This window comes from Salmo trutta, chromosome 32 (genome assembly GCF_901001165.1).
Source record: "Salmo trutta chromosome 32, fSalTru1.1, whole genome shotgun sequence".
NCBI lineage: Eukaryota > Metazoa > Chordata > Actinopteri > Salmoniformes > Salmonidae > Salmo > Salmo trutta.
Genome location: NC_042988.1, coordinates 2,076,524 through 2,101,855, shown reverse-complemented (window position 1 = coordinate 2,101,855; position 25,332 = coordinate 2,076,524). Strand labels below are relative to the sequence as shown.

Below are 25,332 nucleotides of genomic sequence, written 5' to 3'. Positions count from 1 at the left end.
CTTAATATTTCTAAAACTAAAAGCATTGTATTTGGAACAAAACACTCACTTAACCCTAAACCTCAACTAAATCTTGTAATAAATAATTTGGAAATGGAGCAAGTTGAGATGACTAAACTACTTGGAGTAACACTAGATGGTAAACTGTCATGGTCAAAACATATTGATGCAGTAGTAGCTAAGATGGGGAGAAGTCTGTCTATAATAAAGCAACGATCTGCCTTAACAACACTATCAACAAGGCAGGTCCAACAGGCCCTAGTTTTGTCACACCTTGACTACTTTTCAGTCGTGTGGTCAGGTGCCACAAAGAAGGACTTAGGAAAATTGCAATTGGCTCCGAACAGGGCGGCACGGCTGGCCCTTGGATGTACACAGAGAGCTAATATTGTCAATCTCTCCTGGCTGAAAGTGGAGGAAAGATTGACTTCATCACTACTTTTATTTATGAGAGGTATTGACATGTTGAATGCACCGAGCTGTCTGTCTAAACTACTGGCACACAGCTCGGACACCCATGCGTAACCCACAAGACATGCCACAAGAGGTCTCTTCACAGTCCCCAAGTCCAGAACAGACTATGGGAGGCACACAGTACTTCATAGAGCCATGACTACATGGAACTCTATTCCACATCAAGTAACTGACACAATCAGTAAATTTAGATTTAAAGAACAGATAAAAAAAACACCTTATGGAACAGCAGGGACTGTGAAGCAACACAAACATTGGCACAGACACATGCACACACACACACACACACACACACACACACACACACACACACACACACACACACACACACACACACACACACACACACACACACACACACGATAACATACACACTATACATACACATGGATTTAGTCATGTAGATATGTGGTAGAGGATCCATAATAAATACAAATACAAATGTGCCCTGTCCCCTCTGGCCAGAGGAAACAAACATTACATCATGTATTTCGCTATATAAGCCCATTTATTTGTGAGAGGACAAATTGTGAATGTGAACAAATTTGGTTTATAGCCAAGTGTCGGCTGGCTAGGTTACCTAGACCTTTCATCCCAAATTATTGACTGAAATTAATCTATCAACATAGTGATGACAGACTGAATAACTTTTTAATTACAAGTGCGTACTAACCGATGCAACACTGTATAAAGCAAGATCAGCCCTATTTTTTATATTGTCCAACTGTGGTTGTTGTCTCTGTGTCTCTATTCATCCCCCCGAGGGTCTAAAGAATTTTAAAACTATGTGACCTGATTAGAAATACTGATTAGAAAAACTCAGCCCACTGTGATTGTTTTATGGTTGGAAAACTGTCCCATAGACATGTATGTCCTTTCACTATTAACAGGAGTTCAGCTATCCAGAATTAATAATTGTTCCACTGCACCAGGGTACAGAGAGGGATGAAAACAGAGACACCTTCACTCTACATCGTCACTATACAGACCTTCATATTTCATAGTCATCCCATGTTTGCTTCCTGTGAAATATATATATATATTTTTTTACATGCTCTCTGTTTTCTTTACATTAGTAAATGTTGCATTAGATAATGCCAATTGTATAACGGACTCAATAACAATGATATTTTAGGTTGACTTGATGAAATATTGTACTTACTGTATCTCTTTTGGTTTTGTTGGTTAAACTTGGTGTAGTCTGATCATTTTGGGCCAGAATATGATATACTAGGCTATTTCATGCATACCAAAATTAGTGGGCAGGGAAGAAACTTGCTGCTGTTCCCCCTGTAGACATGTTATCCTGATGCTTCTGACAATATAGTAAAAGGGGTGATGTCTGCATTTTGAAAACTGCTGGTTACAGACAGGTGTAGTGTTTATGAGGAGTTCCCTTGTGTGTGTATTGTTGCATGTGCTGTAAGCCCACAGGCAGTTTTTTTCCCTGCTTGGCAGACTTTAGAAAAGGTACAATTGTGAACCCGTGACCCGTGTTATTCCCCAAAGTTATATCTAGCGCATAGTAGCGCTGCAGTGAGGGGGAGGGGCACATAACCCTGTGACCTAGCTCTACCTCGCTCTCCCTGTGTGAGAGAGCTGTGCACTGTGACAGACAGTCCAACATTGAGTCAGAGAGGTTTTGGTACCCGAAATTTGCCGTTGTTCCCCTTTAAGGACTCTATTCAATCAGATACGCTCTAACCGACATCCGTTTTGGCCATGTCAGTGGTGGAACTGTGTTAGAGCTGTCAAATCCACAAGTGGCTACTCGCATTATACCCACAGACACAGCAGACATTGCCATTCGCTGCATGGAGTCGCATTAAGAGAAATCCCATGGAAGCTTGTTTACAAGTTTGAACACTGGAATATCAGATGTAATCTACACCTCGATTAGGATGATGGAAATCCTAATTATTTAGTTTAACTTTCAGGCCATGTTTGATATAATGGTCCACCAGAACTTCTGCAGATTTGTCAGAAAGTGTCTGGTAACGAGATTAGCCATCTTCTAATGCTGTCTCCTGTTAATTATTTACCTCAGTGATTGACACACAGCAAACCCTCGGAGGAGATGTCGCTAAATTGAAATGACATTTGTCTAAAATATTAAATAAAGTGCACAAAATCTGAAAGATACAGTATTCACTCTGAGTTAAGCAAAACGGCATTTGAATATCATGCTCCACACTCATTGAATAGATTGCAGAGAGAACTCCAGTTAGATGTTTTGGCGCTTGTGAGACAGTTTAAATGCACATTACATTAACATTTTATTATAAATTGTGATCGCTTTTTGCAATGTGTGTTTTTCTTATAGAAGTTTATTTATTTTAATCTTTTTAACCTCCATCTTGTACTTTTTATATGTTATAATTTTGTTTGGTTTTAAATTCGTATTAATTGCTGTGTTGTTTTTATTGTTGTATCACAGGGCACAACTGTAAAATATACTCTGTCTCAGCTTGTTTCCTCTGTTTAAATAAAGGCTTATAAATGTAAAAAAATTTAATGATCTCGAGGGAAATGATTGAAAAGAAAAAAATGTTTGTTTTCATGTAGTAGGACACCAAAGTATTCATAGACTCAACATGGATGGTTGGCAAAAGGGAAGCTTCTTTGATGTTGGTGTCTGACACTCATCCACCTCTCCTCAGGAGCTGACTCAGAGGCTGACCGAGGAGATCTCTTGCAAGCACTCCCTTCTCAGCGAGGAACCGGCCACTGCCTTACAGGGAAAAGACCTCTACGAACTGGAGGTACTCACATTATAGCAGAATTCATACTACACATTCGCTCAGTCAAAATATGATTATTCAAAAGTAGATACGTGCTGGATCCTCCTAAATTGTATCCATAAAAAATGATATGGACGGCACTCCAAAGGGTACATTTCATTATTATTATTATTATTAAACCTCCATTGACAAATTATCTTAACACTCATGTCTTTTTTTAACCTCAATTTGTTGTGTTGTGCTGCAGGTGATCCTACGGGTCAGGGACACAGAGCTGCAGTGCCTCAAACAGGAGACCAACTCTCTGAAGGAGGAACTGAAAGCTGTTCACAGGGTACATGCATGCACCTCCTAGCATTTAGAAAACACTCAGAGAAAACAACCATTTACCACAGACACTTCATCACTTTCCTCATTGTATAACACTTGTGCTGCAGTGCATCAATATAGAAGTCTGTGCAGGACTGATTTATTTATCCCGCTCTTGCAGCTTTTCATACTGCACTGCCCACACACCCTGGCTTTCTGTCTGACTTCCACCCGCTACCAGAAGAACTGGTCTTGAATCCACCCGCAGTCCCACAATGTTATTTTAGCATATGTGCCAAGAGGGGGGCCACTAAAATGTTTTGCCATGAGGTGGGGGGCCCCTCAACTAAATCTCGCTTAGGGCCCCCTAAAGGCTAGAGCCAGCCCTGGATACAAATATGGGTGTTCAATATTTATTTCTAAGCGATGTAGTAAATTATAGCGTAATCATATTTATGAAGTACATGTCCTTGGAAAGATAACTGCCCCGTGCTTCTCTGCCCATGCAAAGGCTATAGCCTATTCTACTGAATTGAGACCTCACGCGCACCTGATCTCGCTTGTATGGCTACTGAACTAGCACTTTCTCTTGAGCTATGTTTTGCATATAGGATATTACCTAATTTTTAGGATGACAATTTGCAGGCAGACACAAATAAATGGGTAATGAAAAGGCTATAAACCATGGTAGCATATGCGTGTGTTGCACCTTTTCAATGATCCAATCTTTTGATTGTACCTCGACTCATGTTGGTTGAGCGCCCTCCACTTCTTTCCATTAACAGCATAAATTTATAGACACTGTAGTAAACTACAGTCAAATCATATGTGGTTTCCTTTGAAAGATAACTTCCATAGGCAGCCTACTCAATTTCATTGAGAATGCACATATACTAGGCCTGGGCACTAGATCTCACATGCCCAAATAGGAGAGGAGAGGTAAATGCTGACCACCCCCCAATGATCTGCCCTCTACATCAATGCCCTCTAGCAGATGCTTTATACATTTATTTCAATGGAAAATAAACAATGACCATGTCCGAATACCCATAAGAGCGTACTAAATAGTAGTTTTATAGTATGTGAAATTTCGAAAATAGTACTCCGAATGCATAATCTAATGCGTGATTGCGTTGATTCCCACCATTCGTTCATTTTGGTACAGCCCATCAATTTATCTGATTAGCAGGTGTTGTCAAACAGCTGAGTCGGAAAAGCTGAGTGAATTATTCTAGATCAAATGCTGAAATTAGTATGGAGTTTAAGTATGTAGTAGGCTAGTATGGGTATTCAGATACGGCCAATGTATATGTGTTTCAAGGAGGGATGGGATTTGAAATATTTTCCCTGTTCATATAGTATCATACATCTTTGTCGGACATCCAGATATTTGAAATACATGTAATAGTTTTGCATTGTAATTTCAGAAAATGTCTTCAATATATCTAAAGTAGAAGTGAAATGATAGTGTTTCACAATAGTTTTCCCTTGGAAATTTTCAATTGGGCCCACACAAAATTGCATTCTAATGGTTCAGCCTACTTATTGGTCAACAAAGAGAAGTCTCTTGTTGTCGCATTGACTGGGACTGAGCCGCACACTAACGATTTGTCTGTGGCACAATCAGTTAGCGCACGGAGCCACTCAAATTGACTAGAGCCACTCTAGGTGGTGGACCGTAGAAAGCTATCTGCTTTGGTTTTTGAGATGATCGATCTTGTCCAGAGAGGAGCTGGTTTTTATATGTTATATATTTATATTCTTCTGAACACATATCCGTTTGTTGGCAGTGTCAAAAAAATCAAGTATTCTTCTAAATACTTTTATGTTTGCTAGCTGGCACCACCGGGTACTAATCTGTAAACCAATCAAAACTTGTGTCTTATCCATGGTACTATCTCTGCTGATCATGTCTGCCAATCACATTATCCGCATCTAAGGTAGTAGACAGCTGGTGAGTTCTGTCCGACAAGCTGCTATCAGGTAAAGTATTTTTTATTTATCTGTAATCTAACTAGTTATAGAAATGTGATATCATCAATGCAAGCTGTAAAAAGAGTCCCAACTTAGAATGCAGCAACCTTGGTAATGTAGCTAGCTTGCTAGTTAGCCAGTTACAACAAGTAGATATGTTGCTAGCTAGCAGGAGCAGATAGCTTTATCACTAGCTAGCATGTTATTCTGTGACAAGGAGCGTTTTAGCTATCAGTTTATTCTAGGGCTGTCCCCGACAAAAAAGTATCTTGGTCGACTGAGAGTAGTCTGTTCTTTCGACCAATCGATTGGTCGAAATGTTAAACCTTGTATTTTTCCATATACACAGTATATACCGCTTTGCCCTCAGAACAGCCTCAATTTGTCGGAGCAAGGTGTCGAAAGCATCCCACTGGGATGCTGGCCCACTCCAATACTTCCCACAATTGTAAAGTTGGCTGGATGTCCTTTGAGTGTTGGACCATTCTTGATACACACAGGAAACTGTTGATTGTGAAAAACCCAGCAGCGTTGCAATTTTTGATACAAACCGGTACGCCTGGCACCTACTACCATACCCCTTTGAAATGCACTTAAATATTTTTTCTTGCCCATTCACCCTCTGAATGGCACACATACACAATCCATGCCTCAATTGTCTCAAGGCTTAAAAATCCTTCTTTAAAAGGATCCACCCCTTTTTTTCAATTTTCACATAAAATAACATACCCAAATCTAACTGCCTGTAACTCAGGCCCTGAAGCAAGTATATGCATATTCTTGGTACCATTTGAAAGGAAACACTTTGAAGTTTGTGGAAATGTGAAAGGAATGTAGGAGAATATAATACAATAGATCTGGTAAAAGATAATACAAAGAAAAAAAAAAACATTATTTTGTATGTTTTTGTACCATCATCTTTGAAATGCCAGAGAAAGGCCATAATGTATTATTCCAGCCCAGCTGCGAATTAGATTTTGGCCACTAGATGGCAGCAGTGTATTTTCTAAGTTTTAGACTGATCCAATGAACCATTGCATTTCTGTTCAAACTGTTGTATCAAGACTGCCCAAATGTGCCTAATTTGTTTATTAATAACTTTTCATGTTCAGAACTGTGCACTCTCCTCAAACAATAGCATGGTATTCTTTCACTGTAATAGCTACTGGACAGCTATTGGACAGTGCAGTTAGATTAACACAAATTTAAGCTTTCTGCCAATATCAGATATGTCTATGGGAAATGTAATTATTACTTACAACCTCATGCTAATCGCATTAGCCTACGTTAGCTCAACCGTCCCGTGGAAGGGACACCGATCCCGAAGCCTGTCTCCTCCCCTTCATCTACACTGATTGAAGTGGATTTAACAAGTGATCATAGCTTTCATTTGGATTCACCTGGACAGTCTATGTCTTTGAAAGAGCAGGTGTTCTAAATGTTTTATATACTCAGTGTATGCAATGGGGAATTGATAGAATCTAACAATCAAATGTCAAACAATTCACACAATGAAGTTATGAAACAATAAATGCATTCAAAATGGCGGGTGAGAGCGCATTCTGGAGAGAGACATGCCTTGTGCATTTGGGGTCAGCCCTAGTTTATTCCAAGTAATAATTGAAGACTACAAAAACCTTTAAAATCATAAACTACATTCCTTAGCCGTGATGAATTATTTTATTAATTCTTGTCTCTCACTTTTGTCTCTATTCAGCTCTCCAGTGTCCTGCTCCCAGAGATCAACCAAGTGCTATTCACCAAGCCTGGGTTGATTTACTCACCTGTGAGGAGAACCATCCTGCTGCAGTTTGAAATAGCCCTGCCGTCACTAATTAAACATTGGGACCACATATGCATTTGCCTGTTGTATTTCCTTTGTGGATTTTGTTTTACACAGTCGAGTGCCTTTTGAGTTGAAGAACACCAACTCATTTTAAAGACTAAATTCAATGTAGAATCAGTTTAACAGGTGACTATTGCTACTATTGTAACATGCAGCGGGGAGAATTATATTGTCTCCGTCAGGAGCCCAGGCTTTTGCCATAGGTGTTAGAGTTCCCGTCTTTGGACCACACAAGCTTTAAATTGCATTCTGTTAAGGCACTTCTCTCTACACCGGTCAGCTACATTGGTGACCAGGGTGGGATCCTTTCGATATGCCTATGGGGCCTGGGCACACAAATGGTCCTAGAGAAAAGGGAGAATAGTGAAGCATGCGTTGATGACAGTTCTACAGTCTCCATCAGAGGCCCAGGCTTTTGGCATATATGATAAAGCTTTCATTTCTGGACTGCAACATTGTAAGATTGTGCTCTTCACGGCACTTAATATACATTGATTGGTAGGTTACACTATATTTAGATACTTCAAATACAGCCCCAGACACCTTTGCTATTTGTCTCCGTACTCAATAAATGGGGACACACTATTTGTGATGGTGTTCTTTGTTCGAAATGTATAGTGCCTTCAGAAAGTATTTACACCCCTTTACTTTTTCCTAAGTTTGTTGTGTTACAGCCTTAATTTAAAATGGATTAAATTGCGATTTTTGTCACTGGCTTATACACAATAACCTTATAATGTCAAAGTGGAATTATGTCATTAGACATTTTTACCAACTAATAAAAAATGAAAAGCTGAAATGTCTTGAGTCAATAAGTATTCCAAACTTTTGTTATGGCAAGCCTAAATAAGTTCAGGAGTAGAAATGTGCTTAACAAGTCACATAATAAGTTGCATAGAGTCACTCTGTGTGCAATAATTTTGTTTAACATGATTTTTGAATCTGATGATTTTGTAATTAAAATGTTTATGTTGTCTTGCAGATTAATTGAAAATTGTCATCTTTCTGCTTTGTATGCCTAGGCCTACCTATTAAAAACGTATTTGTCGCACTATTCACACACACTCAGAATTCGCTGCTTCATCTTTAGTAGCCTACCTCTCCTCTTCTATTTGGGCATGTGAGATCAAGTGTGAATTCGGAAAGTATTCAGACCTCTTGACCTTTTCCACATTTTTTACGTTACAGCCTTATTCTAAAACGGATAAAAACATAATCATTCTCATCAATCTACACACAATACCCCATAATGACAAAGCAAAAACATGCTATTACAAATTTTTGCAAATGTATATTTAAAAAAAAACTCAAATATGACATTTACATAAGTATTCAGACCCTTTACACAGTAATGGCCTTCCCTGTGGCTCAGTTGGTAGAGCATGGTGTTTGCAATGCCAGCATGGTGTGTGCAATGCCAGGGTTGTGGGTTTGATTACCACGGGGGGCCAGTACAAAAAAATGCATGAAATGAAATGTATGCATTCACTACTGTAAGTCACTCTGGATAAAAGCATCTGCTAAATGACTAAAATGTAAATGTAATGTTGAAGCAGTGATTACAGCCTCAAGTTTTCTTGGGTATGACACTTCAATCTTGGCACACCTGTATTTAGGGAGTTTCGCCCATTCTTCTCTGGAGATCTTCTCAAGCTCTGTCAGGTTGGATGTGGAGCGTTGCTGCACAGCTACAGTGTCTTCAGAAAGTATTCAGACCCATTGAGTTCCAGTCTTATTCTAGAATTGATGAAATCGTTTTTTGCCCCTCATCAATCTACACACAATACCCCATAATGATAAAGCAAAAGCAGGTTTTTAGAAATTGTTGCTAATTTATTAAAAATACAGTACCAGTCAAAAGTTTGGACACACCTACTCATTCAAGGGTTTTTCTTTATTTTTACTATTTTCTACATTGTAGAATAATAGTGAAGACATCAAAACTATGAAATAACACATTTCAGTTGAATGCATTCAGTTGTACAACTGACTAGGTATCCCCCATTCCTCTTTTCCTTCACTCTGTGATACAACTCATCCCAAACCATCTTAATTGGGTTGAGGTCAGGTGATTGTGTAGGCCATGTCATCTGATGCAGCATTCCATCACTCTCCTTCTTGGTCAAATAGCCCTTACACAGCCTGGAGGTGTGTTGGGTCATTGTCCTGTTGAAAATCAAATGATAGATGGGATGGCGTATCGCTGCAGAATGCTGTGGTGTGCCTAGAATTCAAAATAAACCTTGAATCCAGCAAAGCACCCCCACACCATCACATCTCCTCCTCCATGCATCACAAACTTTTGACTGGTACTGTAAAAATTTTTGGGGAGTTTCTCCCATTCCTCTCGGCAGATCCTGTCAAGCTCTGTCAAGTTGGATGGGGAGCGTTGCTGCACAGCTATTTTCAGGTCTCTCCATAGATGTTCGATCGGGTTCAAGTCCGTGCTCTGGGTAGCCACTCAAAGACATTCAGAGACTTGTGCAGAAGCCACTCCTGCATTGTTTTGGCTGGAACATTCCGGGATTCTTCCGATGGCATTGAGGAGTACGTCACATCAGTCACTGGCTTTATCAATAAGCTTATTGAGGACGTCGTCCCCACAGTGACTGTACGTACATACCCCAACCAGAAGCCATGGATTACAGGCAACATTCGCACTGAGCTAAAGGGTAGAGCTGCCACTTTCATGGTGCAGGACTCTAATCCGGAAGCTTATAAGAAATCCTGCTATGCCCTCCGACGAACCATCAAACAGGCAAAGCGTCAATACAGGGCTAAGATTGAATCGTACTACACCGGCTCCGATGCTCGTCTTATGTGGCAGGGCTTGCAAACTTTTACAGACTACAAAGGGAAGCACAACCACGAGCTGCCCAGTGACATGAGCCTACCAGACGAGCTAAATCACTTCTATGCTCGCTTCGAGGCAAGCAACACTGAGGCATGCATGAGAGCATCAACTATTCCGGACGACTGTGTGATCACGCTCGCCGTAGCCGACGTGAGTAATACCTTTAAACAGGTCAACATTCACAAGGCTGCGGGGCCAGACGGATTACCAGGACGTGTGCTCCAGGCATGTGCTGACCAACTGGCAGGTGTCTTCACTGACATTTTCAACATGTCCCTGATTGAGTCTGTAATACCAACATGTTTCAAGCAAACCAACATAGTCCCTGTGCCCAAGAACACAAAGGCAACCTGCCTAAATGACTACAAACTTGTAGCACTCACATCCATAGCGATGAAATGCTTTGAAAGGCTGGTAAATGGCTCACATCAACACCATTATCCAAGAAACCCTAGACCCACTCCAATTTGAATACCGCCCAAACAGACCCACAGATGATGCAATCTCTATTGCACTCCACACTGCCCTTTCCCACGTGGACAAAAGGAACACCTACGTGAGAATGCTATTCATTGACTACAGCTCAGTGTTCAACACCATAGTACCCTCAAAGCTCATCACTAAGCTAAGGATCCTGGGACTAAACACCTCCCTCTGCAACTGGATCATGGACTTCCTGACGGGCCGCCTCCCAGGTGGTGAGGGTAGGTAGCAACACATCTGCCACGCTGATCCTCAACACTAGAGCCCCTCAGGGGTGCGTGCTCAGTCCCCTCCTGTACTCCCTGTTCACCCACGACTGCATGACCAGGCACGACTCCAACACCATCATTAAGTTTGCAGACAACACAACAGTGGTAGGCCTGATCACCGACAACGACGAGACAGCCTATAGGGAGGAGGTCAGAGACCTTGTCGGGTGGTGCCAGAATAACAACCTATCCCTCAACGTAACCAAGACTAACGAGATGATTGTGGACTACAGGAAAAGGAGGACTGAGCACGCCCCATTCTGATTGACGGGGCTGTAGTGGAGCAGGTTGAGAGCTTCAAGTTCCTTGATGTCTACATCACCAACAAACGAACATGGTCCAAGCACACCAAGACAGTCATGAAGAGGGCACTACAAAACCTATTCCCCCTCAGGAAACTAAAAAGATTTGTCATGGGTCCTCAGATCCTCAAAAGGATCTACATCTGCAACGTCGAGAGCATCCTGACTGGTTACATCACTCCCTGGTATGGCAATTGCTCAGCTTCCGACCGCAAGGCACAACAGAGGGTAGTGCGTCTGGCCCAGTACATCACTGGGGCTAAGCTGCCTGCCATCCAGGACCTCTACACCAGGTGGTGTCAGAAGAAGGCCCTAAAAATTGTCAAAGACCCCAGCCACCCCAGTCATAGACTGTTCTCTCTACTACCGCATGGTAAGCGGTACCAGAGTGCCAAGTCTAGGACAAAAAGGCTTCTCAACAGTTTTAACCTCCAAGCCATAAGACTCCTGAACAGGTAATCAAATGGCTACCTGGACTATTTGCATTGTGTGCCCACCCCCCAACCCCTCCTTTACGCTGCTGCTACTCTCTGTTTATCATATATGCACAGTCACTTTAAACATATCTACAGTTGAAGTCGGAAGTTTACATACACTTACGTTGGAGTCATTAAAACTCGTTTTTCAACCACTCCACAAATGTATTGTTAACAAACTATAGTTTTGGCAAGTCGGTTAGGACATCTACTTTGTACATGACACAAGTAATTTGTCCAACAATTGTTTACAGACAGATTATTTCACTTATAATTCACTGTATCACAATTCCAGTGGGTCAGAACTTTACATAGACTAAGTTGACTCTGCCTTTAAACAGCTTAGTAAATTCCAGAAAATGATGTCACGGCTTTAGAAGCTTCTGATAGGCTAATTGACATCATTTGAGTCGATTGGAGGTGTACTTGTGGATGTATTTCAAGGCCTACCTTTAAACTCAGTGCCTCTTGCTTGGCATCATGGGAAAATCAAATGAAATCAGCCAAGACCTCAGAAAGGAATTGTAGACCTCCCCAAGTCTGGTTCATCCTTGGGAACAATTTCCAAATGCCTGAAGGTACCACGTTCATCTGTACAAACAATAGTACGCAAGTATAATCCCCATGGGAACACACAGCCGTCATACCGCTCAGGAAGGAGACTCGTTCTGTCTCCTAGAGATGAACGTACTTTGGTGCAAAAAGTGCAAATCAATCCCAGAACAACAGCAAAGGACCTTGTGAAGACGCTGGAGGAAACAGGTACAAAAATATCTATATCCACAGTAAAACAAGTCCTATATCAACATAACCTGAAAGGCTGCTCAGCAAGGAAGAAGCCACTGCTCCAAAACCGCTATAAAAAAGCCAGACTTCGGTTTGCAACTGCACATGGGGACAAAGATACTTTTTGGAGAAATGTCCTCTGGTCTGATGAAACAAAAATAGAACTGTTTGGCCATAATGACCATCGTTATGTTTGGAGGAAAATGGGGGAGGCTTGCAAGCCGAAGAACACCATCCAAACCGTGAAGCATGGGGGTGGCAGCATCATGTTGTGGGGGTGCTTTGCTGCAGGAGGGACTGGTGCACTTCACAAAATAGATGGCATCATGAGGCAGGAAAATTATGTTGATATGTTGAAGCAACATCTCAAGACATCAGCCAGCTAGCTAGCTAACATTATCTAGCTAATGACTTGCCTAGTTAAATAATGGTTAAACATTTTTTTTAAATGAGACCTCTGTCACAAACCTGTATTCATGACTCATGAACACACTTGCTACTAGCAAACAAGCAAATGCTCTCTACAATGCTTCTCATGTCGCTCATTATTTAACATAAAATTGGAACATTCATGCTAAAGCTAGCCTATCTGTTAGCTATCCCTCTACTAGCCTAAGCCTAGCCCTAGTTGACATGAAAATATGAAAGTGAAAATTTACATTTTAGTAATTTAGCAGACGCTCTTATCCAGAGTGACTTACTGTAGTGAATGCATACATTTCATACGTTTTTTCTCCATACTGGTCCCCAATGGGAATCAAACCCACAACCCTGGCATTGCAAACACCATGCTTTACCAACTGAGCCACACGGGACTAAATCTTACCAGACTTACCAAACAAATGGTCCTCCTTGGAATAGAGATTAGCGCAGTTAAATCCTGAACAAGCCATGTTTGCCCTTGCTATCAAAACTGTATCCCATACACGAAGTGGTGCGATCATAAAAATAGATCTGATATAAAAACTATCAGCAAGGAGGAGACTGAAACATCTTTCCCACGGAATGCAATGACCATATAAGTTCTAGCTCTTCTTCTCTACACAGGATTGTGACGTCAAAACTAGCTGCTGGTAGCAAAAAAATTATCCTCATAACTTTTTCAGTGTGGGATTTTAAAGTAATTGGTTAAATAGAAGCAAATATTCATACCTGATTGTGTTACAAAAAAGATTGACCACGAAGATCTCCATTCTCCCATTGACTATAATGGTGTATCCTGTTTCCTGGAAACAATTGCTTCTTAACCACCACATTTTTGGTCCTCCTGCAGAAGATTTGCTGGTATTTGCTGGTACTGTCTATTGGAAGACATGGTTGTGGTGTAAGCATTTTACACTTTTTGTGGAAGGGACAGATGGCAACACACCTTTCTTGGTAAATGTATCAACCGAATGGGACCTTCTAGAGTCTTGTTTAGGGACAATGAGGGGACATTGAGAGCTGCTTTTGAGAGGAAAGATCAGTCAACAAAGTGAATGGGCTGGGGGGCTAAAGAAGGTGTGAAAAGTCTTTACACCGTATGAGTTGGTTTGTATGGGAGATTGAGGAGGCATGGCACCTCAATCGCTCTCAGAAAGCAACAATACATTTACTGTCTAAGCACAACCCTGCAGAATCAAAACTCCCTATCTCATCTCAAAGTACTATCTGTAAACCTCCAATAGTAGTCCTTTGCAGGGGAATTTTGTATTGTGTCTTGAGAATCTGCAGAGAGAAGAATGAGGTGGTTGTGTCATTACTGTTGTAGTCTTGATGTTATACAGTGAGAGACAGAATAACAACAACAAAAATCCAGAAAAACGCATGTCATAAATGTTATAAATTGATTTGCATTTTAATGAGGGAAATAAGTATTTGACCCTTCTGCAAATCATGACTTAGTACTTGGTGGCAAAACTCTTGTTGGCAATCACAGAGGTCAGACGTTTCTTGTAGTTGGCCACCAGGTTTGCACACATCTCAGGAGGGATTTTGTCCCACTCCTCTTTGCAGATCTTCACCAAGTCATTAAGGTTTTGAGGCTGACGTTTGGCAACTCGAACCTTCAGCTCCCTCCACAGATTTTCTATGGGATTAAGGTCTGGAGACTGGCTAGGCCACTCCAGGACCTTAATGTACTTCTTCTTGAGCCACTCCTTTGTTGCCTTGGCCGTGTGTTTTGGGTCATTGTCATGCTGGAATACCCATCCACGACCCATTTTCAATGCCCTGGCTGAGGGAAGGAGGTTCTCACTCAAGATTTGACGATACATGGCCCCGTCCATCGTCCCTTTGATGCGGTGAAGTTGTCCTGTCCCCTTAGCAGAAAAACACCCCCAAAGCATAATGTTTCCACCTCCATGTTTGACGGTGGGGAGGGTGTTCTTGGGGTCATAGGCAGCATTCCTCCTCCTCCAAACACGGCGAGTTGAGTTAATGCCAAAGAGCTCCATTTTGGTCTCATCTGACCACAACACTTTCACCCAGTTGTACTCTGAATCATTCAGATGTTCATTGGCAAACTTCAGACGGTCATTTATATGTGCTTTCTTGAGCAGGGGGACCTTGCGGGCACTGCAGGATTTCAGTCCTTCACGGCGGAGTGTGTTACCAATTGTTTTCTTGGTGACTATGGTCCCAGCTGCCTTGAGATCATTGACAAGATCCTCCCGTGTAGTTCTGGGCTGATTCCTCACCGTTCTCATGATCATTGCAACTCCACAAGGTGAGATCTTGCATGGAGCCCCAGGCCGAGGGAGATTGACAGTTCTTTTGTGTTTTTCTTCCATTTGCGAATAATCGCACCAACTGTTGTCACCTTCTCACCAAGCTGCTTGGCGATGGTCTTGTAGCCCATTCCAGCCTTGTGTAGGTCTACAATCTTGTCCCTGACATCCTAGGAGAGCTCTTTGGTCTTGGCCATGGTGGAGAGTTTGGAATCTGATTGATTGCTTCTGTGGACAGGTGTCTTTTATACAGGTAACAAACTGAGATTAGGAGCACTCCCTTTAAGAGTGTGCTCCTAATCTCAGCTCATTACCTGTATAAAAGACACCTGGGAGTCAGAAATCTTTCTGATTGAGAGGGGGTCAAATACTTATTTCCCTCATTAAAATGCAAATCAATTTATTACATTTTTGACGTGTTTTTCTGGATTTTTGTTGTTGTTATTCTGTCTCTCACTGTTCAAATAAACCTACCATTAAAATTATAGACTGATCCTTTCTTTGTCAGTGGGCAAACGTACAAAATCAGCAGGGGATCAAATACTTTTTTCCCTTACTGAACCTTTCAGTGTCCCTTGTGGGTTTCTGTCTCACAATCTTGTTACGCTCCATAACTGCAAGGTGTGTCCACTCCCTCATGCTTGTGCACCCAAAATTACACTTGGCTGAGAGTCAGACTCGGCCAACGTCATGTGGTTCGATTCTGGGCCGCCTTCAGCAGGATTACCTATGGCTAGGATGTGGGGATGGAGTTTGAGCCGATTCAGGTGTGAGTTATCTTGCCGAAATGTATTACATGGGGCTTGGGCCGATTCCGGTGAGAGTTATCTGGCCCAAATGTATATATTACTTGGGGCTCGGGACAATTTCGTGGAGAGTTATCTGGCCCAAGTGTATATATTACTTGGGGCTCGGGCCGATTCCGGTGTGAGTTATCTGGCCCAAATGTATTACTTGGGGCTCGGGCTATTGGGGCTACTCTCTGGCAGATGATTACACGGGCTGCTTTATATAATTAACATTTCATTATTTATTGTTCCATATTTTCTCATTGTTTCTGTTATCATAAAATACAATTAACATTTAAATAAAAATCTTTAAGAGTCCTGTGTAGTATTTTAGTATTTTGATACTTTGTGCAAGGCAATTGATAAGCATTAAAAACTTTGCAAATGGAGCCTCCTGCGTGGCGCAGCGGTCTAAGACACTGCATCGCAGTGCAAACTGCATTGCTACAGATGCAGGTTCGAGACCTGTGCCGGCCGCGACTGGGAGACCCACGAGGCAAAGCACAATTGTCCAGGCGCGTCTGATTTAGGGGAGGGTTTGGCCAGCCGGGATGTCCTTGTCCCATCACGCTGTAGCGACTCCCATGGCGGGTCAGGCGCATGCACGCTGACACGGTCACCAGGTGTATGGTGTTTCCTCCGACACAAAATGTTTTTTTTTTGTGGATGGGTATAATTTGTATATATAAAATGTATAATAGTAATATTTAAAATTACTAAATCGGGTAATTTTGTATACATTTATTTAAATTTGTATCGGGCTGCTTCTGGGGGGATTCTGGTAAGATGCCGGCAAAGTCGGCTGAATTCCTGTCGACGGAAATGGCCTGATGTACTTGGGCCGATTCTGGTCAGTCATTCATTTTGATTCCGGGCCGACACCCGATTCCGGGCTTATTCAATCAGTTTCGGCCCCCCAGAAGAGGGCCGTTTCTGGGCCGATTCCTCATTGCTAGCTGGGTGTGGTCCTCAGGCTACCTCTAACCACTTGTAACCCCATAACACAAACACAAACCGTACAAACACTACCCAATTCATGTTTAAATCATGCTTACTGTAAAATGAGCAATCTTAGCCATCAGCTTATAAATATTTAGGTCAACTTTCCTTCACCTTGTGCAGAGCTAGGGGTTGGAAGCGCATGTTGGTGAAATCAGATTATGTACCACTTACAACAAGATACACAACAATACACAATTTAGCTAAGCGTACTTACCATGGACCTTTCAATAGTCAGCTTGCTGTTAGTTAGCTAGCATCACTACAATGGCAGCAAGATTGCTATCGAGCTGAGACTGCCTGAGAACCAACTAACCAACCATATACGATTTATACATACAATTCAATTTTTGAAACTGAGTGTTTTACAGACAAGAGTGGAATAGATGCTACCAAATTGAGATGCTCTTATTTGTTAACATTAGCTAGCTTACGTTTTTGACATCCGTCAAAGATTTCAGAGTTCAATACAGGACTGTAACGCTAGCTAGCTAACTTACCCAGATAGTCCAGCTAGGCTACAGTAGCAAGCTAGCTAACATTAGATTACCTCTAATCTTCTGTTTTGTTGTGGGGAAAAAAGAAAAAAAATCTATGGTATCGCATCACTTCTCAGCTGTTGTAAAAATGGATTCTCCATCAGTTCAGCCTGAAAATCACTGTTAATTTTTGGTCAAGCATCATTCTTGATAACGCAAACCACTGGCAGAATAGGGGTGAACCTATGGTAGGTAGAACATTGAAAGATAACTGTTTATGATAAAAACATAATGTTGTTAATATAGTAATGACTATATGCCATGGTAGAGCCAGGGTGAAATTCCCTTTTAAAATAGTTGGTTCACAGTTGGTTTGTAGTATTTTAACCTGCATGTCATGAACGCATCTGGTGGGGCTAGACAAAATCAACATGCGCACAATGGTCATCTGGTTATTAGCGTAGAGTGCACTGCATCATCCCAAGGGATCTGTCAAGGCTGGGCATAGTAGAAATATCACTGAAATATTCTTGTTCTTACACATCACCTTCCATACCTGTATATATTCAAACAAGATCAAGATAAGCCTTTTATAAGCTGTTGATGAGTATCATGCTCATGCCAGTCCTCTAAAACGCAACATTTGTTAGTAGGGCTCAGTTTCATTGTGTTTTGGGAGTCGAGCAAAAGTCGACTACGACTCCAGACACAGGAGTTGGAGGCGACTCCAAAAATCCTGGAGTCGTTCATTCCTACATCAGACAGCCGCTCGCGTTTTCACAAGAGACAGTGTTTACATTGTAGATAGAAGCAGCCCATTGCTGCCTTCATCACGATGGGTATGTACGGGAGTTCTGATTGATTCTAACTTTAGAAGTTCGTCAAATTTGCCTGAGCAGATAGTGTTGAAATCTACTTTTTATGATAAAATGTGCAAGAATTGAAAGTGCCAACAACTTTTATAGTTATTATAAGAATGTTTTACAGTTGTGTCGTGACGTTGTATTAGTTAATGTGACGACTGTTGCGCATCGAATGATTAACGGTTTATAATTACGTGATTAAATGAATTAAGCAATGAATCAAGCAATTATTAACTCATTAACCTGGGGCACCATGGGAACATTGTTTTGATTGAGTTTCTATTTCCCAAATTAACTCAAAGGATATCAGAATATCGATTACAACAGTCGCTAAATTAATCAATTTCCTCTACAGTCTCATAATCTGAACGTCGTATAATCCGGGAATCTGCACGGACCCGGGCTTTACCACTGAATTTACCACACCAATCTTAGTTGATTATTTATTTACTAGCAAGCTAAAATGATGATAAAATACACATACACAAAACACAGTCTAGCTATTGATTAGGACTTAGTATAACGGGCCAACACACTATGGCACTTGTTACCCAAAATGGGGATTTTAAAGAGGGAGAAATAAAGGAAGTACACGAGAGAAATATACATTTGGGTTCATTTGTCAGCCATGCTTATTTAACTAGCCTTGCCCCGAACTGCCGCTCTTATGGGTCAGAATATAATGATGTAATTACGTGTTGGAGGTCTCAGGTGGGAAGCTCCGCGTGGGTCGTTTAGGCTTCTAAATGACGCACTTCTCCGGCGCAACTCTCTGGTTGTCCTCACGATGTCAGTGTCCTTCTTGGCTAAATGGTCTGATCCCTCACCCTTGATCTGAAAGGGGTCTTCTGAGGACAGACAGCTCTGTAGCTCAGAGCTCACAGCTTCGGCCCGAACGGGGTCGATATCACGATTCAATGGAGAGTGGAGGCTGGGTGGTTCGGCTTGAATTCACCCGCTTAGACACAGCTACTCGTGCGTAGCTCGTGTAGAAAAATATTTCTTTGTCTTCAACCTTGTGTTTCGTTTTGGGGTTCGTCGACTTTGTTAGACCTTAGCTGCAGCTTGGGGTCAATAGTCTCCCATGTTAATTCTTCACTCTCCTGTCTTATACCCTCGGGTCAGAAGTGGGTGTAACCGCCTTTAGGGCAATTCCATTTTAATATTCCACTTTTCGTCATAACCACCATTGTGGCTGACGGAAACCATTGTTCCAAAGTCCCTTTATTGCATGTTTAACGTTCTGAGGCCAGTTCTCCATTGTTAGGACAAAGGAATTTCTCTGTGGCCTTAAGGTTTATTATGGGCATGAGGTGTCATAAACCCCCACATCTTCAGACCCCTAGATCTCTCCTCCTCTGTTGGGGGTTTGGGAGATAATCTGTAGGGTGGTGGTCTCCTGTACCCTGACCTGATCAGGACAGTCATGACAGTTGTATACAAAAAAATCTGCTCCTCCCTCGACAGGGATCAATCAAATTCACATTTTTCGGTTCAGTCTACCACATACTCAAATTGACTGGGCCTAAACTGCACGCTAACGACAAATCGCTCAGACCCACTCAATATGACAAAAAGATTTGCTGGCCACAAAAATATTACATGTACTATATCACATACGTTTCTAACCTGAGCACTGCTGTGCGAGGGAGGGGCTGGCACTCTATTGCTGTAGCTGTGCAGGTGAGAGCGAGACACTACTTGGCTACACCCAAGACTGCCTACCTTGTAGCAGCCACAATGTTATTTATCATTCCAAATACAGTGCATCCGGACCCCTTACAGCCTTATTCTAAAATGTATTAAATAAATACAAATTCTCATTAATCTACACACAATACCTCATAATGACAAAGTGAAAAAAGATTAGTGAAACATTTTGAAAATTTATAAAAAACAAATAACAGAAATACCTTATTTAAATAAGTATTTAGACACTTTGCTATGAGACTTGAAATTGAGCTCAGGTGCATCCTGTTTCCATTGATCATCCTTAAGATGTTTCTACAACTTTATTGGAGTCCACCTGCGGTAAATTCAATTGATTGGACATGATTTGGAAAAGCAAACACCTGTCTGTATAAGATCCCACAGTTGACAGTGCAAGTCAGAGCAAAAACCAAGGCATGAGGTTGAAGGAATTGTCCGTAGAGCTCCGAGATGGGATTGTGTCTAGGGACATATCTGGGGAAGGGAACCAAAACATTTCTGCAGCATTGAAGGTCCCCAAGAACACAGTGGCCTCTATCATTCTTAAATGGAAGAAGTTTGGAACCACCAAGACTCTTCCTAGAGCTGGCAGCCCGGCCAAACTGAGCAATCGGAGGAGAAGGGCCTTGGTCAGGCTGGTGACCAAGAACCCGATCGTCACTCTGACAGAGCTCCAGAATTCCTCTGTGGAGATGAGAGAACCTTCCAGAAGGACAACCATCTCTGCAGAACTCCACCAATCAGGCCTTTATGGTAGAGTGGCCAGATGGAAGCCACTCCTCATTAAAAGGCACATGACAGCCGGCTTGGAGTTTGCCGAAAGGCACCTATAGAACTCTCAGACCATGAGAAACATGATTCTCTGGTCTAATGTAACCAATATTGGACTCTTTGGCCTGAATGCCAAACATCATGTCTGGAGGAAACCTTGCACCATCCCTACGGTGAAGCATGGTGGTGGCAGCATCATGCTCTGGGGATGTTTTTCTGCGGCAGGGACTGGGAGACTAGTCAGGGTTGAGTGAAAGATGAACGGAGCAAAGTACAGAGAGATCCTTGATGAAAACCTACTCCAGAGCACTCAGGACCTTCAGACTGGGCGAAGGTTCACCTTCCAACAGGATACCAACCCTAAGCACACAGTCAAGACAATGCAGGAGTGGCTTCAGGACAAGTTCCTGAATGTCCTTGATGGGCACAGCCAGAACCCGGACTTGAACCCGATCAAACATCTGAAAATAACTGTGGAGCGACGCTCCCCATATAACCTGACAGAGCTTGGGAAGATCTGCAAAGAAGAATGGGACAAACTCCCCAAATACTGGTGTGCCAAGCTTGTAGCGTGATACCCAAGAAGACTCGAGGCTACGAAAGGTGCTTCAACAAAGTGTGGGGTTAAGGTTCTGAATACTTATGTAAATGTAATATTTGAGATTTGTAATAAATATGCAGAAATTTCGAAAAAACAGTTTTTGCTTTGATATTATGCGGTATTGTGTGTAGATTGATGAGAGAAAAAACCGATTTAATCAATTTTAGAATAAGTCTGTAACGTAACAAATTGTGGAAACAGTCAAGGGGTCTGAATGCTTTCCGAAGGCACTGTAACAGTGCCTGTCTTGAATGGAGTAGCCTAGCTAGTCAGCTATAGCTAGATAGGCAAAATGTGGTCCCAACTCCCCTGTTGGTTGCTCGTTGTAGCCTACTCCTTCTCATTTCTTTTAGCTTTTAATTCCATGACTTCATTCCACCTTGCATTGCATTAGTGAACTCTCTCTACACTTGTTACACATTGAGCCTCTTTGCCGCTACACACATGAAGGCTCCCAGTCTTTGTTATGGGGCACAGTGCATGTCACAAAAACTACATTGAAAAGTAAATGTTTAATTAAATTAATAATTTCAATGTCATGGTATGTACTTGTATGTAACAATGTCACGTAGATATTTTAATGTAATTCAGAAAAAATACTTTTCAGTGTTAAAATAGGCCTATAATTTTATTTTGCGCAAAAATTAATATTCACTCTATTTGTATATTCAAATAACAGTGCACATCTCTAGATTCAAGTAGTCTAAAATAAATTATTGGCTCCCCGTTCCATAGGGGTTCTGAAACCATGTGTATCCACTCGAATTCACCAGATTTTTTTGTCAATAGACCGTCAAAGGAAATCTGGCAAAACTTCAATCTTCCCAATATGTGTATGCAGGATAAGGCGTACGCCAAAGACAAGCTCAAAGCCCTGTATGCTGAGCTGAGCTTCAGCCGGTCCAAGGTCCAATGTGACATTCCCAAACTGCGAGAGGAACTCCAGACTGCAACAGGGTCTCCCAGGGATGAGGGCAGGGGCGGCGACGGCTCCAATGCTGCTCAGGCATACGGTAAGACATGCACACACAAACACCCCCAACCCACACAGTGCAACCTCTTCACACTCACATGTGCACACCTGCATGCATACTTATGCATAATCCTACTGGCATGTATAGTGACTTAGGACTTCTCTCTATGCATACACTGTAGACATAGTGAAGTTGACAAGCAACCCTGATTTCCTGAAGAAGGAGAGGTCGACACTCACCAGGCAAATCAGAGGTGTCAGGTCAAAGGTGAGAGGTTAGGGGTGAGGTACAGTGCCTTGCAAAAGTATTCATCCCCCTTGGCATGTTTACTATTTTGTTGCATTACAACCTGTAATTTAAATGGATTTAATTTGGATTTCATGTAATGGACATACTGAAAATAGTCCAAATTGGTGAAATGAAAAAAAACTTGTTTAAAAGAATTCTCAAAAATAAAAAACTGAAAAGTGGTGCGTGCATATGTATTCACCCCCTTTGCTATGAAGCTCCTAAATAAGATTCGGTGCAAACAATTACCTTCAGAAGTCACATAAGTAGTAAATAAATTCCACCTGTGTGCAATCTAAGTGTCACATGATCTCAGTATACATACACCTGTTCTGAAAAGCCCCAGAGTCTGCAACACCACTAAGCAAGGGGCACCACCAAGCAAGCGGCACCATGAAGCTCTCCAAACAGGTCAGGGACAAAGTTGTGGAGAAGTACAGATCAGGGTTGGGTTCTAAAATAATATCTGAAACTTTTAACATCCCACAGCGCACCATTAAATCCATTATTCAAAAATGGAAAGAATATGCCACCACAACAAATTTGCCAAGAGAGGGCCGCCCACCAAAACTCACGGACTAGGCAAGGTGGGCACTAATCAGAGAGGCAACAAAGAGACCAAAGATAACCCTGAAGGAGCTGCAAAGTATCTGTCCATAGGACCACTTTAAGCCATACATTCCACAGAGTAAGTATGCTTTACGGAAGAGTGGCCAGACAAAAGCCATTGATTTAAAAAAAAATAAGCAAATACGTTTGGTGTTTGCCAAAAGGCACGTGGGAGACTCCCCAAACATATGGAAGAATGTACTCTGGTCAGATGAGATTAAAATGTAGCTTTTTGGCCATCAAGAAAAATGCTATGTCTGGCGCAAGCCCAACACCTCTCGTCACCCCGAGAACACCATCCCCACAGTGAAGCATGGTGGTGGCAGCATCATGCTGTGGGAATGTTTTTCATCAGCAGGGACTGGGAAACTGGTCAGAATTGAAGGAGTGATGGATGGCGCTAAATACAGGGAAATTCTTGACGGAAACCTGTTTCAGTCTTCCATTGATTTGAGACTGGGACGGAGGTTCACCTTCCAGCAGGACAATGACCCTAAGCATACTGGTAAAGCAACACTCGAGTGGTTTAAGGGGAAACATTTAAATGTGTTGGATTGGCCTAGTCAAAGCCCAGACCTCAATCCAATTGAGAATCTGTTGTATGACTTAAAGATTGCTGTGTACCAGTGGAACCCATCCAACTTGAAGGAGCTGGAGCAGTTTTGCCTTAAAGAATCACAGTGGCTAGATTATAGAGACATACCCTAAGAGACTTGCAGCTGTAAATGCTGCAAAAGGTGGCTCTACAAAGTATTGACTTTGAGGGGATGAATAGTTATACACGCTCAAGTTTTCCATTTTCTTTTACCTTATTTCTTGTTTGTTTCACTATACAAAATATTTTGCATCTTCAAAGTGTTAGGCATGTTGTGTAAATCAAATGATACAAACCCCCCAAAAAATGCATTTTAATTCCAGGTTGTAAGGCAAAAAAATAGGAAAAATCACAAGGGAGTGAACACTTTCACAAGCCACTGTAACTTTCACTCAATCCCAATTTGATAATACTCTGCAATAACTTAAAACAAAACACTGATCTTGTGCCTAATGTCTTCCCTTTTTATCCATCTGTGTCGTCTCTTTGTCTGTCAGAGTCTGAAAGAGGGTCTTTCTGTCCAAGAGAGAATGAAGCTGTTTGAGCCCATGGACTAGAAAAAGATCTGATCAATTTTATTTTTTGCTCATTCTTCAGTGTGTGTGTGTGTGTATGTGTTTGTGTGGTGTTTGCCAATCGTGTGCAACAGTGCTAGTCTGAGTACAAGTCACTTTAGCTAACATTCCACTCCTTGCCACTCCTTGTCATTGCCAATCTTCATCTTTGGTAAATGACATGGAGTACAGGGAGTGGATTAGCCAAAGAGACTGGTACCCAGACTACTGGAGTGCTTGGCTTGCCTGTGATCTGTAGAGTGTACAATTGGGAGATTTTTAGAGCATTGATTTGGTGAGTTTGCAAGTATTGTGATTAACTATTTATTTATATATGTATTATTACACAGACCAAAATATTGCACAGGTGTGCTAACTAATAAAAAGCTCTTACAGGGCTCAATGCACAATGTGTTTCTCTCCTCCTAGTCCACTTCACCACAGCCGGACAGTTATGTGAACTGTTTAATTAGGGCAAAACAAAATTCCCTATGTAAGAACACACTCAAATCTAAATACTGGTCATGTAAAAATGCATGGCTATGATTTTTTCAATGTATTTTAATACACTTGTGTCCTGAATTTTAGTGTTCCATATTATTAATAAAATGTTTTTTATTTGAATGTCAAAGTGTGTCTAAATAAATGTAATGTCGAAACCATTTTTCTGTTTCCATCCTCTTTCTCCCAGTGGCCATGGTAACACCTGACCACAAGGTTTCCCTCTCACAGCAATCAGAGCATTCATTGGCATTCTCTCACTCACTCTCCTTATGGCATTTGTTTTTCTCAATACGATGGGAAAATGAGGCCTCGCATGCCTTCCCCACAATTGATTTTGGATCCACTATTAAACTACAGTTCTGTAAACTACCTGAA

General features: G+C 41.7%; 1 protein-coding gene across 1 annotated transcript in view; it reads left to right on the top strand.

Annotated features, from left to right (window-relative positions):
* Positions 1-25,115, top strand: part of LOC115170645 (centrosome-associated protein CEP250-like) — a 60,321-nt gene extending 35,206 nt beyond the window's left edge. The window contains exons 7-11 of the mRNA XM_029726891.1: positions 3,135-3,236; positions 3,463-3,549; positions 22,275-22,446; positions 22,589-22,674; positions 24,397-25,115. Coding sequence (XP_029582751.1) covers positions 3,135-3,236; positions 3,463-3,549; positions 22,275-22,446; positions 22,589-22,674; positions 24,397-24,456 — 507 coding nt within the window. The 3' untranslated portion in view covers positions 24,457-25,115. The remainder of the gene's footprint in view (positions 1-3,134; positions 3,237-3,462; positions 3,550-22,274; positions 22,447-22,588; positions 22,675-24,396) is intronic.
* The last annotated feature ends 217 nt before the right edge of the window (positions 25,116-25,332 follow it).